Here is a 15,369-nt window from a genome sequence, read left to right as displayed (position 1 = left end):
ATAAACGTTTTAAAGTAACAGGCAAGTAGAACAAGACGAAATAGTCGTTGTTCAGATGTTTCGTTTAAAACAATACTTTATATATTTATTTTGTTTTTTAATAAACTGTCTGATCGTTGATTATATTGATAATTATAATAACACTGACTTCCAACGAATCGTTTTTTACCTACGTATATAAATGAATGATGTTACGACAATGACACCAGAGTAGAAGACGGAAAATAGTTGGATATGCAAATTACAGAAAAGTACCAAGAAATGTGGAGATAAACGCAGGAATAAACGAAAGCATTCAATCTATCGAATTAATTTCATTCGTTTTGTACTTGTTTTAGATCAACTCTTATAACAAACACTTTAGTCCAACACGTATAACAAACACTGGTTCCATAAAATTTCCTCGCAACGACCATTTGGTAACACTAATTTCATATTTTCTTTTCACATTTCAGTGGATATCCTAAGAACGGTTGCGAGCTTCCAGCTGCAAAAATCGTCAATCTACTTGCGATAATTTTCACCTTGCGAGTATTCTCCTCTCTTTTACGTTTGTAGCTACGACGAAATAAATCATTTTGAAAACAACATACGTCCAATGCTTGTTTCCTTCGCGCTGCACTTGCTAATCGTTTACAAGTTTTCTGTTCGATGATGATACACACTGATCGCGATGAAAATTCGCGCAAGCGTTCGCTGCAGCTACCCGTAACAATTTATCAGCAACAGGCTGCTCGTTTCTCGCTTTAAAGGGAGAAATTAACCCTTTTTATTATTTTCTTAAGTATTTATTAATCGACGAAAGATGCGAAGGAAATGGAAGTCGTAGCGTATCGCGAGAGTGAAATTCGTGGAAAGGATTTTTCGGAAAAATCACTTGTTAAAAAAGATTCGATTTGCGTGAAATGGCTGGGATAAAAGGGATGATCTGTCCCTTAGGATAAAGGCAGGTCCCTCAGGTAGCTGCGACCAACGCTTGCGCGATGTTTCGTCATGAAAATCGGCGCGTGCACGTGGAAAATGTTTTCCACGATATGTTATTAAGGAAACCGAAAAAATCGTGGTAAACGCGATTACAAGATCAGTAAATAAAACACAGACAGTAAACAGAAATGTTGATTATGAGTGCACGCTACTTCCGGATTTTTATTTTTGATTTTTTATGCGAGATGCAACCACAAAATAAAAGAAATCTCATATCTATTTCATTTTTTTCGCGATTTCCAATGCTTCTGAGCAACTGGTAAACAGCATGAAGTCGTTTCCTAGCGATAGCGAGGAGTCACGAGTTTGTTCAAGTTTGTTACCGTACGCGTAAAATGCTCGTTTTATTTCCCGACCACGCTCCGTCAAGAACAAAAAGTTATCATCGCTTTGAAGTTGTTTTACGGTTTCGTTTCACAGTTTTGTCTTTGTCTTTTCAAATATTTCATGTTCATTCGGTTGCCCTCGGATGCACTTGCAATATTTGTCCATAGCTCGTCCGCAGTTTTCGCGCTCATTACAAAATGCTCTTCCGTTCTGTTTCCCAACATTCTGAACCGTAAAACGCCGGTTTCGATCAACCGGTTGGCTGTTGCGACCTCTGTGAAAAGTCTGAAAAGCGTGCGCCGAAAATGTGTGGCAAAAAGTAAGCGATGACGAGTATACTCGTCAAACACAGAGTACGCGTGGCTGTCATAGCGCAGAAGTAAGTTGCAGCGAAATGGCTGTTTTATTTTTCTTACGCGTGACGAGTATACTCGTCGTGAAGAAATGGCAATATTTTGTGTTATGAAAAATAAAACAGTCATTTCGTTGCAACTTATTTCACACACAAAATATTGCCATTTCTTCACGACGAGTATACTCGTCGGAAACAGCTAACTGGTTACAGCTCGTGTACCATGGAACTTTGAATATCCGAGCTAATACACGTCGGTCGGATAATTGAATCGCTTCGCTTTCGTATTTGTGAAAATTACACATCTCGAGTTTACTGTTTTGTAAAAATTCACGTTGAGCAGAGACGAAGATTTCCGTATAAGAACAAAGTACAAAATTCCTTCAGATTCCATTTTCGTTGGCCAATTTTCTTTACAAGGAACGTGTAACGTAGAGAATATCTTACGTCTTTTATTGTTTGGAAGAACATAAAGTGAGATTGATAGATAGACAGAGGCATAAACGTAACAGTCAGTGGCAAGCTTAATTAGTAGGTCAGAAAACAGAATCAGAAAAGAAATGAATGAAACGAGTGTGTAACAAACATAGCAAACATTCTCAGATAGCTTTAAAAGTCTGCAGACTGTAAACCAAGTCTCTTCCTTAGCCGAGAGACTGAGATGAAGATTAACCCATTGTTAAGTAAAGCAAAACTCAGATTATTTTGATGAACACTAAATAAAGCATAGGATTAAATAATCCTAGTCGTATCGTGATCGTTTTTCCAATTAATTTCGATTAAGCAATACGCAAGACTGGTTGATGTAATCAAATGATGAGTAACGAAAGTACTTCAAGCAACAGGAAAACTCAGCTCAAACAACCAGATACTATAAATGAAATCTCATTCGTATAAATAAAGTACACTTTTAAATATCTTATTTCTACGTTATTTGTATCTTATTTAGTATCTTGTTTGTATATTTTACCGTGACATTTTGTTATAATTTTATCGGTTCGCTTATACAACGTAACAGAAGATATGTTGCGTTGGCAACTAAGTGATTGCGGATTTGGTCATTAAGTGGCAATGACAAACTCCGCAATCACTTAGTTGCCAAGCGAATAATAACAACTCTGATAAAAGTGGCTTTTTTCACAAGATGTGCGCGATATCGGAAACTTTCGCCAATGATCGTACACACACGTGGCGTTTGTTTGGAATTTTCCAATTACAGGGGATCTCCAGGAAAACGATGATTAATATCAACTTGTGGAAATACTCGCGTGCATTTTGTGATTATAAAAATTCCTCGAACGGTTTATCGTCTGGCAACTGTTATCAGTCGTTTATCGTGCCGTACCGTTGGTCAGTGTCGTTAATAAAAAGCGAGACGACGGTCGAGATGGTCAAAAACTGCTAATGATTCTAATCTCGCTTGTGGTGGAATATTGTGGTTACGACGCCGGATGCGTTTCTAGTTAAATTGCACGCAACAATCTGCTCTGCAGATCAGATCGCCTTTTGTTTCAATAGTGGCCAGTCGTGCAAGACCTCTGTCTTCGTTGTTTCCTATCTGTCAGCCAGTTTCTCGCCGAGTTTTTCCACGTGGACGACTGTGTTGCGTACGCGAAATAGCTGCACAGCCAACGTAATCGTCGATTGTAGCTCGCAAGGTAGCGAGAAAAGTGGTGCGTGATAATCAGCCAGACATTCGTTCAAAGTAGCGGAGTTTTCAATCGAATTGTCTCGGTGGAAAGGAAGGATGAGACCGACCGGCGTGCAATTTTTCATCGGCATTTTCTTCCTTCTTCTCGTGGCTCGATCGTCAGCAACGTTGACAAAACTGACCACGTTGGACGATGTGGTGCCCGATAAGTGGAGGGTCGTGTCTTCTGGCCAACCTCCGCAAATCGAGCTCCGCTTGTTCAAGAGTCACATGCCAGAGGACAAGACTTGGTCGAGCAGCATGGAATATACGATCTCGCGGAGCACCGACGAGCCGGGAAACCAGGACGCGGATGAGAAAGCGGCAAGCGCTATGCCGAAAACGCAGCTCGGGTCTAGGCACATCATTCGAGGCGCCAGGTTCAGGTGTCCCACCGGTCAGCGAAGGGATCACTTGGGAAAGTGCAGAGACGTCTTGTGAGTGTTCCATTGTATCTTCTCGAAATTTTCCTATTCTTCCAACGTTCCAATGATTCGTCTGTATTCCCATGTTCTGTCCGCGTTGTGAAGAGCATCTTCTTTCTCGTGTACTTGATTAAACAGCTGCATTTTGTATTCTCTACAAACAGCCTGCGATTCTGTCGAGTACGTTTCACCCGATTATCCAAATTTTTATCCAATTTCAGCGTGGTACCGCTTAAAAACGATGTATAAGCGCATCGGACAAGAAACAGCGCAGAAGACGCAGAGCCTCGTGAAAATTCCATCCTTCACCGACGAGCTTCTTTCTTCTCCTTAAAGTTTTCTCTTAAAAAAAAAAAAAAAAAAAAAAATAATAAGAGAACCTTCGATGTTCTTTTCTTCCAACTTCTTCTCTCACTTGTTACACGCTTACACGGATTCGGATCGATATCTCAGTCGGACTGAAGGATCGTCAACGCGATGCTGACGTAATGAGACGAGATAAAGCGATTTTCGAAGGTATCAACGGTATCGGTGTATTATTTATACGCCAATGCGTCTGATGGATGTTATTACGCGCGGTACTCATCGATTTTCAACTCTTTATCTCGCGGCGCGATATATCGGCCGAGCCAATCCCTCTTCGCCTCTGCCACGACGCGATTTATCGTTCACGGGATTTTCGAAATTCACCGTGATTCATAAAGTAATATTTCGCCTTCCAACTATCCCGATACGCTTTTACCCTGGTCGAAGGTCAGCGATATATCACTAAGCAACGTTTCTTACTTCGCGGCTCGAATAAATGCCCGCCGTGTTTTATATTTGAAGCATGCGGAGCTCCGGCTATAAATTAGATTTCCGCGTTTTATAACGCGGTATCGCGTCGGCTTCGCTTTTTCCGTCAACGTGTACGCGTGTCAAAGACGACATAAATGTCCACTGGGTTCGTTACTTGCGCTGCAACGTCTACCGTTAGAGAGCAGCATAAATGCGTGTTGCACCAAACGTTTCATTAGCATCGTGATAAGGCTGGACACTATGGCGATTTATGCTGGTCGAATTAGAAACGTAGTCTGCGCAGTTCTACTAAAATTAGAGACAAATGCAGAGATGAACGTACGTGTTCGAACTCGTTTAACGCACGAACATTTAATAATAATAATGTGATCATACATGTTCATATTTGTCAGTTAAAACAAGCATTTACCAGTTAGCTGCTGCGACCTGTTTGAGAGATGTAAGCGATGACGAGTATACTCGTCGAAGACTGCGATGACGAGTATACTCGTCGAAGACTGCGATGGCGAGTATACTCGTCAAAGACTGCGATGGCGAGTATACTCGTCAAAGACTGCGATGGCGAGTATACTCGTCGAAGACTGCGATTACTAAATTGCAATTTAAACAGCAAATTGCAACTACTTTGTATAAGTATAAGAAAAGCTACCTGGTTAAAATAGCAAATGGGTTTCTTAGTGTCTGGTAAATTCAAACTTCTGATGGAAAAACGAATATCTTGAAAAACGTGTAACAATAGTAAAAATAATTGCGTTAAAATTGCGCCGTGTTTTCTCGAAATATGACGAAAGATATATTGAAAATTGTATGTGATCGTATTGTATAATCTTTGAGAGACGAGAAAACTTGCGTGCAAGATTCCTGCGAATTTCCTATACTGCGATACTGCGAGTGTTTACGTCAAAACTCTTCCACAGAGATTCGAGTTACCGATATTCGATCGTGTTTTGTCTCGAAAAATTGTCGAATGAAAATGGCGAATTTGAAAAGATATTACTCACCGATGTACAAGATTCCATCCAGGTCGAGGTTCTCGTTGCTGCCCTGACTATTGACAGCTGTCACATGGTCATCGACGGCGAGCGTGTGTCTTTTTGGTGCCGGTCTTCCGATGCTCACTGCGTGCCATTTGCCGTCGTTCAGCCTGGACCTGGAAGTGTCCCTGACCCTGACGGGGCCGTCACCCAGGTCGAACACGTAATGAATGTGTCCGTTGACTAGCTCCACGGCGATGAAGTCGCGTTCTCGACCGGCGTTGTAGAGAATTAGACCGTTCGATTCGCGTGTTCTGAACTGCAAGGCGAGAAACAGCGTGTTAATCGACTTAAACAAACGTAAGTTTCCCTTTATAGTTGCTGGACCTGCATTTGCGACGACCACCTTGCGGATAAGGAAATCACGGATGAGAATTTTGGATGGGAAATGCAAGTAAAGTATAAATGAGAACTGAGTAAGTGCCAGTGTGTACGCCACTTAATGCGCGCTGTTGACGAAAGAAAGTGGAAGTTGAAAAGAGAAGAAGTTGAAATTGAACCTGCTGTTACGTTTGTAGAATGTACGAAGTGTAATGTTTGAAATTGAAATTGATATCGAGGTGAATTAAAATAAAGAATTGTTTCTAAATGATTTACCTGATTCTTAGTATAAAATAGATTTATTTTCCTTATACGTGTTTTAAATAAAAATAGCAAAGGTGTCGTTGAATCTTCCTTTTCAATCAAATTTTCAATAAAATGTTGCTCAAGTCTGAGTTCAAGCGGCGAGTTAATCCTCTGCTTGCGATCCTATTTTTCACTGTACGCTGTATCGTTTATGTTCATACGATGCTTTTTAAGCTTTTGTGTTTCAAAAGATCCTCAAAATTCTCGAATATTCTTCCCAACTTCTACAGCATCCAATACTTTTTATCGTTGCACGTCACCTTGCTATTTTTAACCAGTTAGTTGTGGCGAGCTCTTTGAAAACTTTGAAAAGTGTATATCTAACATCGCAGAAAGTAAGCGACAGCGAGTATACTCGTCAAAGACTGCAATTACTAAATTGCAATTTTTTAAACAACAAATTCTAACTACCCTTTACACGTAACGAGTATGCTTGTCATAAGACAAAATATTGCTATTTCTTCATGACGAGTATACTCGTCAAAGACTGCTATTACTAAATTAGTATATTTTTAACAACAAATTGTAACTACCCTTTACACGTAACGAGTATGCTCGTCATAAGACAAAATATTGCTATTTCTTCATGACGAGTATACTCGTCAAAGACTGCTATTACTAAATTAGTATATTTTTAACAACAAATTGTAACTACCCTTTACACGTAACGAGTATGCTCGTCATAAGACAAAATATTGCTATTTCTTCCTGACGAGTATACTCGTCAAAGACTGCAATTACTAAATTGCAATTTTTTAAACAACAAATTCTAACTACCCTTTACACGTAACGAGTATGCTCGTCATAAGACAAAATATTGCTATTTCTTCGTGACGAGTATACTCGTCGAAGAACAACTAACTGGCTAAACAGAAACGTGGAATAAATGAAAAATTATCGGTCGAAAATTACGCGGATGGAGGGTTAATTAACAGGCGTCTGTTCTCCCAACAATACAAGTTCGATCGCGAAGATCGATCGTCCTCTTTGCACGACTATCAAAGCCGCGCTTCTCTTTCAAGAGAAAAACTGTCGATGGAATTAAACGAGCGAGCCGGAAGTTGTATGAGAGGCGATGGAAAAACAGCAGAAGCTCGTCGATTACAGTCGACGTAATTACGAAGGTGACGGCCAGAGAAGAGCTTGTCTGTCACTTGACACGGAAGAACGGCGCATGATTGGGTTTTTACGTGCGCCAGCGTCACACGTGCCACAATTAATCCGGAGTTTGTGCATCGATTCGTGAGCACCGAGCACCGATCCAGGCCAGGATGGATCTAACTGGGCGAACCTTTTGTGGGGACGCGTCACCGTTGACATTTCATTTCCTCTGTGGCCCCTGAGCCACGGCACGCGAGTTTCCCAACATGGGTCGAACCACTTTTCCCACCAGATATTTCAACTGGCCTTCGTAACACTTTCGTTCGCGTGCAAGTAACGTCTTCAACGTTTTCCAATTTTGTTAAAGTTGAATTTTGCGCGGAATAATCAGACACCTTGTATGTTGCTACACCTTGTCTTTTTGTTTTAACCAGTCAGCTGTTGCGTCCTCTGGAAACTTTGGAAAGTGTGTACCTAAAACGTGTGGCAAAAGGTAAGCGACGACGGATATACTCGTCAAGCACAGGGTATGTGTGGAGATTATAACGTACAATTAAAGTAATCGAGTAACGTGTAACCAGATGACTGTTTTATATCTTTTACGCATGACGAGTATACTCGTCATGACACAAGATATTTGTATTTCTCCATGACGAGTATGCTCGTCGAAAACAGCTAGCTGGTTAATGTAACAATAGCGTAACGAGGAAATATCGCGTACTTCAGGTGCAGCAACGTATTAGAAACGAGAAATTTATTTGAATCAGCGAGGAGGTGGGTCCGCTTATTTGCTAAATCCCCAGAAAGCAGTAGGCAAAATCGATGTATCCATCAAAGTGTTTCAGCGATAAAATTAAACAAACTTCAAAAACTAAAGCTATAGACGCTTTGGTTTCCGAGTGGCTCATACAGAAAGAAATAAAATAAACAACAAAATAATTTCCAGGAATAAAATCATATCTACATATACACGTTACCAAATTATAATAATTGCGACTGAGAATACCAACATTAATCGAACTTTTCCTTCGACCAGTAGCAGTTACATCTAGAAAACTATGAGTAGAAAACTATGTCTGACGACCTGTCAATTTCATAATTGAACTTGGCAAACTCGGCAGCAAACTGCAAACTATGACTCAAATATCCTTCTGGATTACCATTTCTTCTGGGATCTGGTAAATGAAGAGTTTGTTTCCTACCAGCTATCTACCTACCCTTTCTCGTGACATTTCGTCCACGTGAAAAAACAAACATCGTTTTTATTTTTAATGAAAAACCAATTTAAAAATACTGATGGTAATATTTACAAACAATGACTATAAAAGATTATGCTGAAAAATGTCTCGATCACATAGCATGACTCAAATATCCTTCTGGATTACCATTTCTTTTGGGATCTGGTAAATGAAAAGCTTTTCCTACCAGCTGTCTATCTACTCTTTCTCGTGACATTTCGTCCACGTGAAAAAACAAACATCGTTTTTATTTTTAATGAAAAACCAATTTAAAAATACTGATGGTAATATTTATACTTAAAACAATGACTGTAAAATATTGTACTGAAGAATGTCTCGATCACACAGATACACCGAATTCTTATAAAAGAATTTCCCAGTCGCTTTTAATTTTTTTAATTTTTAATTTTTACAAATCTTTTTAAAGTTTTAGTTTTTCAAAGAAGAAAAAAGAAAAGAAAAAAGAAAAAGAAAAGGTATCGTTGAAAAATGTTTACCTGGAAATAGATATTCGTTTCCACGTACGCTTTCAGCACGGGCAAGCCGACGAACGTGTGCTTTGATGTGAATGTCACCGGATAATGGACTGGATGGTTCCTTTTGCTGAATTTCCCCGTAACCCTGATGATCGGTGTTACACCTTGATGAGAAGCCTGATGATTGCCGGAACTGCGCGCTATCTCCAGGTACGGGTAGCCGTTGAACCAGATTTGTTGGAGAAAACCAACGAAATGCGGGATTTCCTCACCGGCGTGCAAGTAGCCACCGACGTGCAGCGTTCGGAATTCCAAAATGCTTTGCTTGCCAAGCTGCGTTTCGGCTGTCAAACAGAGCGGACAGTTTTTCAGAATTTCTGAGAAATTACAAAATCTCAAAAATTACTCTTCTCAAACAGTGACATGATCTTAATTTTAAAACATGCTGTTCGACCGTCCGAACGTTTCTTCTGATTCAAATGACTTTTAAATACAAAAATGACGTTTCGATAAATTTCTACACGTTCGACATTCTCTTCGGAGGGACAAGTATCTCGATTTATCGTTTGCACTTTCTTCGGCGAAGAGCAAAACCTGCCAGAGTTTCTAAACACGGGCCACGTTAAATAAGAAAATGGACTGAGATTAAGGGAAAATCATTAATAAGAATCTGGCCTTGCAAGGAAGGAAAAAGGAAGAGCAGAAGAGAAGAGAGTCGAAGGAACCTCGAGCTGCGAGTTACACGGGAACTATTTTAATTATTAGACGGCCCTGGGATTGTCCTTATCCAGGGACAATGAAAACTCGATATCGGTGCATTGTTCTTTGCGACCATCTTACCGGAGTCGAAGCCATTAAGCTTAATTGTCCCCGGACACAATGCACTGAACTTTGTAAATTAGTAGTGCGATGTAAGTATCGACAGCCGTTGCTAATAAATCTACCAAAGTTGCCTTGAAACGTAGCTCGCAGCGAAGCTAGAAATGAAAGGGGTAAGTTTCACCCTATTAGACAATTTTACGTAGATGTTCGTATTAGGCTTGGCGAATTGTTGTTCGTAATGAGGATAATAATTAAAAGTTTGACACGACTAATCATTTCAACTATTTTATTGCTGTGTTTATTTTAGATATAATACAGTTAATAATTAGAGTGGGTAAAATTGTATTTTGTGCTGAGATCAAATAAACAATGCATGAATAATTCTTTGTATTTTGCTTTTTAGACAAAATGCTAAATAATTTGGACGTTGAATTTGTATTAAAATTGTAGCTTTCGTACGTGTCTTTCAGTTTTATTCAATTTAGCACGGTTGTTTTAATTTCAGCTTGGATTTCAGTATTTCTGGTGCAGCTGACAATATTGTTATAATGGAATCAAACATTGTTTCAGGAACATTTAATGCAAATACGAAATACGAAAAAAGAAATTGTTTCATTTAATAGCTGAACTATCATGGAGAAGTTTATGTTTCAAACACAAACGTATGAAAAATACAATGTTTAAAAATCAACAATATTTATCACCTTATTAACTAACACAGAAAGTTATTTGAAAACGATTCATCTTAGAGCAAAATTATGTTATATCTTCCCCGTGTTATTTCTGGTTTAGAAACAGCAAAGTACCTGAAACGCTAATAGGAACCCGGAGATGACAAAATATTAAAACATGAAATTTGAAATTGATTTATCTTATCGCCAAATTATGTTATATCTTCCCTGTGTTATTTCTGGTTTAGAAATAGCAAAGTACCTGAAACGTTAATAGAAACCCGGAGAAAATAAAATACCAAAGCAGGAAATTATTTGAAAACGATTCATCTTAGCGCAAAATTATATCTTCCCTGTGTTATTTCTGGTTTAGAAACAGCAAAGTACCTGAAACGCTAATAGGAACCCGGAGATGACAAAATATTAAAACATGAAATTTGAAATTGATTTATCTTATCGCCAAATTATGTTATATCTTCCCTGTGTTATTTCTAGTTTAGAAATAGCAAAGTACCTGAAACGTTAATAGAAACCCGGAGAAAATAAAATACCAAAGCAGGAAATTATTTGAAAACGATTCATCTTAGCGCAAAATTATATCTTCCCTGTGTTATTTCTGGTTTAGAAACAGCAAAGTACCTGAAACGCTAATAGAAACCCGAAGAAAATAAAATACCAAAACATGTAACTATTTGAAAACCATTCATCTTAGCGCAAAATGGTATCTTCCCTGGTTTCATCATCATTTCATTTCATCATCAAAATCATTTCTGGTTTAGAAACAGCAAAGTACCTGAAACGCTAATAGGAACCCGGCTAATAGGATGAGAAAATACTAAAACATGAAATTTGAAATTGATTTATCTTATCGTCAAATTATGTTATATCCTCCCTGTGTTATTTCTGGTTTAGAAACAGTAAAGTACCTGAAACGCTAATAGAAACCCGAAGAAAATAAAATACCAAAACATGAAACTATTTGAAAACCATTCATCTTAGCGCAAAATGGTATCTTCCCTGGTTTCATCATCATTTCATTTCATCATCAAAATCTTTTCTGGTTTAGAAATAGCAAAGTACCTGAAACGCTAATAGAAACCCGGAGAAAATAAAATACCAAAACATGAAACTATTTGAAAACCATTCATCTTAGCGCAAAATTATATCCTCCCTGTGTTATTTCCGGTTTAGAAACAATAAAGTACCTGAAACGCTAATAGGAACCCGGAGAAAATAAAATACCAAAACATGAAGTTATTTGAAAACGATTTAGCTTAACACAACACTGTATTATATTTCCCTGGGTTATTTGTAATTCAAACATATTAAAATACCAAATCAGAAAACTATTTGGAAACGTGTTATCTCGACACAGAATTACGTTCTACTTTGGCCATGTTATCTGCAACGCAGAAATAATAAAACACTCGATACGATTCGTTATTTTAAATTGTCGCTTCTTGCCTACTTGGAATACCATTCGCCTGGAATAATCGCGGGTCTGTGCATGTACAAATATACTCTGACCTCGCAAACACGAAACCCATCTGGATCTTCGCAATTGCAGGCCGACTAAAGGCTGTCGCGACGAGCGAATAATCAGAACCGCAAAATGAGACACGTTGAAACGCCTTCGTCGTTAAGCCGTCCCCTTAATCGCTCGACCCACAGAATCCAAGTATGTATATACGTTGACGAGCGGCAAACAGGACATAGCTCATGTTCGAAATTACAATGCCAGGCAGCTGGCTGTGATCTGTTAAGGGCCGCCCTGACTAACGACCGATGGGGCCGATCGTGACCCGATCGACCGGTTTAATCGAATCGTAAATTGACATCAAACAACGATCCGTGGAAATTCGTGGAAGCCAACGCCGCCGTGTTAGCCTAATCCGCTTACGGACGAAAGAGTTTCTCGCAAGACACGCTTTAACCACAGCAGCGGTAGTTTTGCGGCAATCGGCGTTCGCTGAAATTTCGCGAAACTTGCACGCGCCGCTGGCGAGTTTCGCCGAGCAACGGCCGATTCCACCGAGTTGTACGTGTAACCGGCGCTTCAGGCCGAGAATTTGATTATAACTCGCAGAACGCTTATCGCTTGATCGAATCGCAAGCGAAACAACTTGGAAATTACCGGAATATTGAATTGGCCGGCGCTGCCGATTCCAATTCGCTCACCAAAGTAGCCACGTTGGCGTAATTATGTAAATGAAAAAGTGGAGACTGGCTGACGAAAGTATCTCGATACTTTGAACGTATCGCCGGCAGAGATGGCGTGCAAGATCACCGACAGTGATTTATCACAATGGTCGCAGAATCACGATCACGGTCGTGATCCAACTTCCTTCAGCGGCGTGATTTTCTTATCTCCAGCGAAATCTTGCTCTTATCTGCGAGCGTAATTTTTCATGTTCAATCATTTCTTATGAAATACTTCGATATAGCTCGCGTGAAAATTTCATTTCTAATTTTCCTAATTACGTTTAATGTTTTAAGATTAAATATCCTGCTAATGTTTTTACTTGCAACAGAACGGTTGACGGAGTTTTAAAGAATTCCAATATAATGTTTCCAGACGATAATTAAGCCAACATTTTTCTTTAGAGTAGCTTGTCATAAAAGTAATCGCAAGAATATTAACGTTGGAAAAGAGAATTTCCTTTTTTCCCTTAGAAGTCTTTTAATATCCATGGGAGAAACTTTCGTTCGCCTTACGATATTTATTTTTAAATAGATAAAATTTTACGTGTCTGTAGAAGATTTAAAGATGCAAATTTTCATAATCGTCGTCTTTTTTAAAGAACGACTTTAGTTGGTCGTTCCTTTTCGTCCTTTGTCGTCCACACGTTCCAAGCATCTAAGAAACTATCAAACTTCTACACTCAAAGTAAATGTAACGCACACCGTTCAAAACTAAAATTATCCCCCGAGATAAATCGGAATTTGTATCTCGGTTAATGAAGTAATCTGCGGCGTTCAAAGACTTACTAACGCCGACTGAAAGTTTCAGAAGGTATATATCGTTCCCAGCATCTCAAACACGCAGATCTAACTGTCAACATTATTAATTAAACGCGTTCCGCCAGTATCCTGTTAATCCTTTTCCTATTTTGGCTCCTTAATTAGATTACATTTTATAAAAATGAAAGCCACAAGCATATCACGATATTGGCTTCCAATTTTCTTCTAAATTATCTGTTTCTCGTTAATTAAGGTGTGCAATCATAATCCTCTATAGACATACGTTCCATTAAAATTCACATGAAATTCAAATCACGTTGGAAATCAAAAGATCGACCATCCGATTTTTACATTTTACACTCCAATTTCCCGACTTGACAATTTCTCCAGATGCAAACGGCCCAAGAGAACGAACAATCGATGAACTAGCTTTTCGCAAAACGAAGGAAAGTGGAAAGTTCAAGTGTCCAACTGAGAATTCGCAGGCGATAGAACGACAAAGCGCGTTGAGTTCAAGAAAACACAGGAGAGGCACGCTAATCGCAACAAGTTCCGCGTCGTTGGGTTTTCCAACGCTTTTGCTAGTTGGCAACTAAGTGATTGCGGCTTTTGTCAATACCATCTAATGACAAAATCCGCAACCACTTAGTTGCCAAGCCAATATTTCTAAAAGCTCGATGGCCTTAGCATCGCATCGTTGGGCTGCGACAAGTGGAACCACGAATCTGTACAAACAGCCATAATTTACGTACGACAGGAGGAAAAATTGCGAAAGGAAGAGAAGCACTTGGACGGCGTTAATTGTTTCATCGCGTGCTGCTTCGACGCACGTGAATTTCCATGGCAAAGCGAAACTATGAGCGGAGGATCTTTGTCAGTTACAGTTTCTCGTGGCCAACAACCCAAGGATGTCATGCACTCAGCGGCGTAGTAATTATCGTGCGATCGATGCGAGCGACGAGCGACTAAGTGAAGATCGTGTGCAGCTTATGGCGATGCTGGTCGGTCAAGCAATTTAGGGTATTGCCACGTAACTCGATATTGCTGGCACTCGCCATCCATTTAATAGGCTGATCTGGGGAGCGGGCCGGCAGGTTTGGGTGTTTCGCTTTATTGAAGAGCCATGATGCTTTGCAACAAACGTGCTCCTACTTGACAATAGCCAAAGGCTCTGTTTTAGACGCTACTTTATGGCCTGTACCCTTCACAGTGCGCTTCATACCTCCACTTGTTCCAGTTTCCAACTTGCACGGCCATGTTGAACGCTTGCCATTCCGATTCTCCTAATTGAAATTAACTCGGAGGCAGCTAGTTTTAGGTCGCCTTTGCGGCATGCTACAGAATCGAGTGGAGAAATGTTCGATGGTTGCTGCAAGATTCTCTCGCAACAAGATTCTTAACGTGTCGAATATCTACATGTACATGGAATTGACGAGATATTTAGCGAAAATTAGTGCAAAACCGTATAGGCAAGATTGTCATGTCTATAAATAATATAACGTTTCTGAAAAGTGTATTACACTGTTTCGTAGTCAATGTAGGAGAATTCTTACGCACGTTACTGTTTATTTATTCCATTCCTCTGACTTCGATCTTCTAGAAAATTTCATCGACTAAAGGGAAAATATTCCACGGTTTTTCACGAGTACGAATAATTGTGATTGATCGGTCGATTCCTTGAACCGGTCGATCGTCATGTTTCATAGGAGACCATCGGTGTCCTAGCACTTTTACGAATGCTAGAACACTTATACGCATTTACTATAACTCATCTACCATTCAACTTTGTCTCGTCAATTCCACTAAAAGAAACATATTCAAAGATCGTGCTCGCGAGGCCCAGAAAGGATGAACGTTTGAAGA

The 15,369-nt window shown here is 39.5% G+C and overlaps 2 protein-coding genes across 12 annotated transcripts in view; one reads left to right on the top strand and one right to left on the bottom strand.

The window, feature by feature from the left end:
• Nrx-1 (neurexin 1) overlaps positions 1-15,369 on the bottom strand; it is a 629,819-nt gene that overhangs the window by 92,995 nt on the left and 521,455 nt on the right. For all 11 annotated transcript variants that reach the window (XM_069131031.1, XM_069131033.1, XM_069131034.1 and 8 more), the window contains 2 exons: positions 9,074-9,396; positions 5,578-5,869 (listed from right to left, as the gene is read on the bottom strand). In XM_069131031.1, the coding sequence (XP_068987132.1) occupies positions 5,578-5,869; positions 9,074-9,396 (615 nt within the window). The remainder of the gene's footprint in view (positions 1-5,577; positions 5,870-9,073; positions 9,397-15,369) is intronic.
• On the top strand, positions 3,076-5,056 carry LOC138188892 (uncharacterized). Its single transcript, XM_069131048.1, has one exon. The coding sequence runs from the start codon at positions 3,411-3,413 to the stop codon at positions 3,792-3,794; it is 384 nt and encodes a 127-aa protein (XP_068987149.1). The 5' UTR covers positions 3,076-3,410; the 3' UTR covers positions 3,795-5,056.

This window comes from Bombus flavifrons, chromosome 17 (assembly GCF_040668555.2).
Source record: "Bombus flavifrons isolate JBK064 chromosome 17, iyBomFlav1_principal, whole genome shotgun sequence".
NCBI lineage: Eukaryota > Metazoa > Arthropoda > Insecta > Hymenoptera > Apidae > Bombus > Bombus flavifrons.
This window is presented reverse-complemented; position numbering and strand designations above follow the sequence as displayed.

Excerpts from the sequence above, each read along its gene's own strand:
- LOC138188892 (XM_069131048.1), top strand. The coding sequence starts at position 3,411 with ATGAGACCGACCGGCGTGCAATTTTTCATCGGCATTTTCTTCCTTCTT.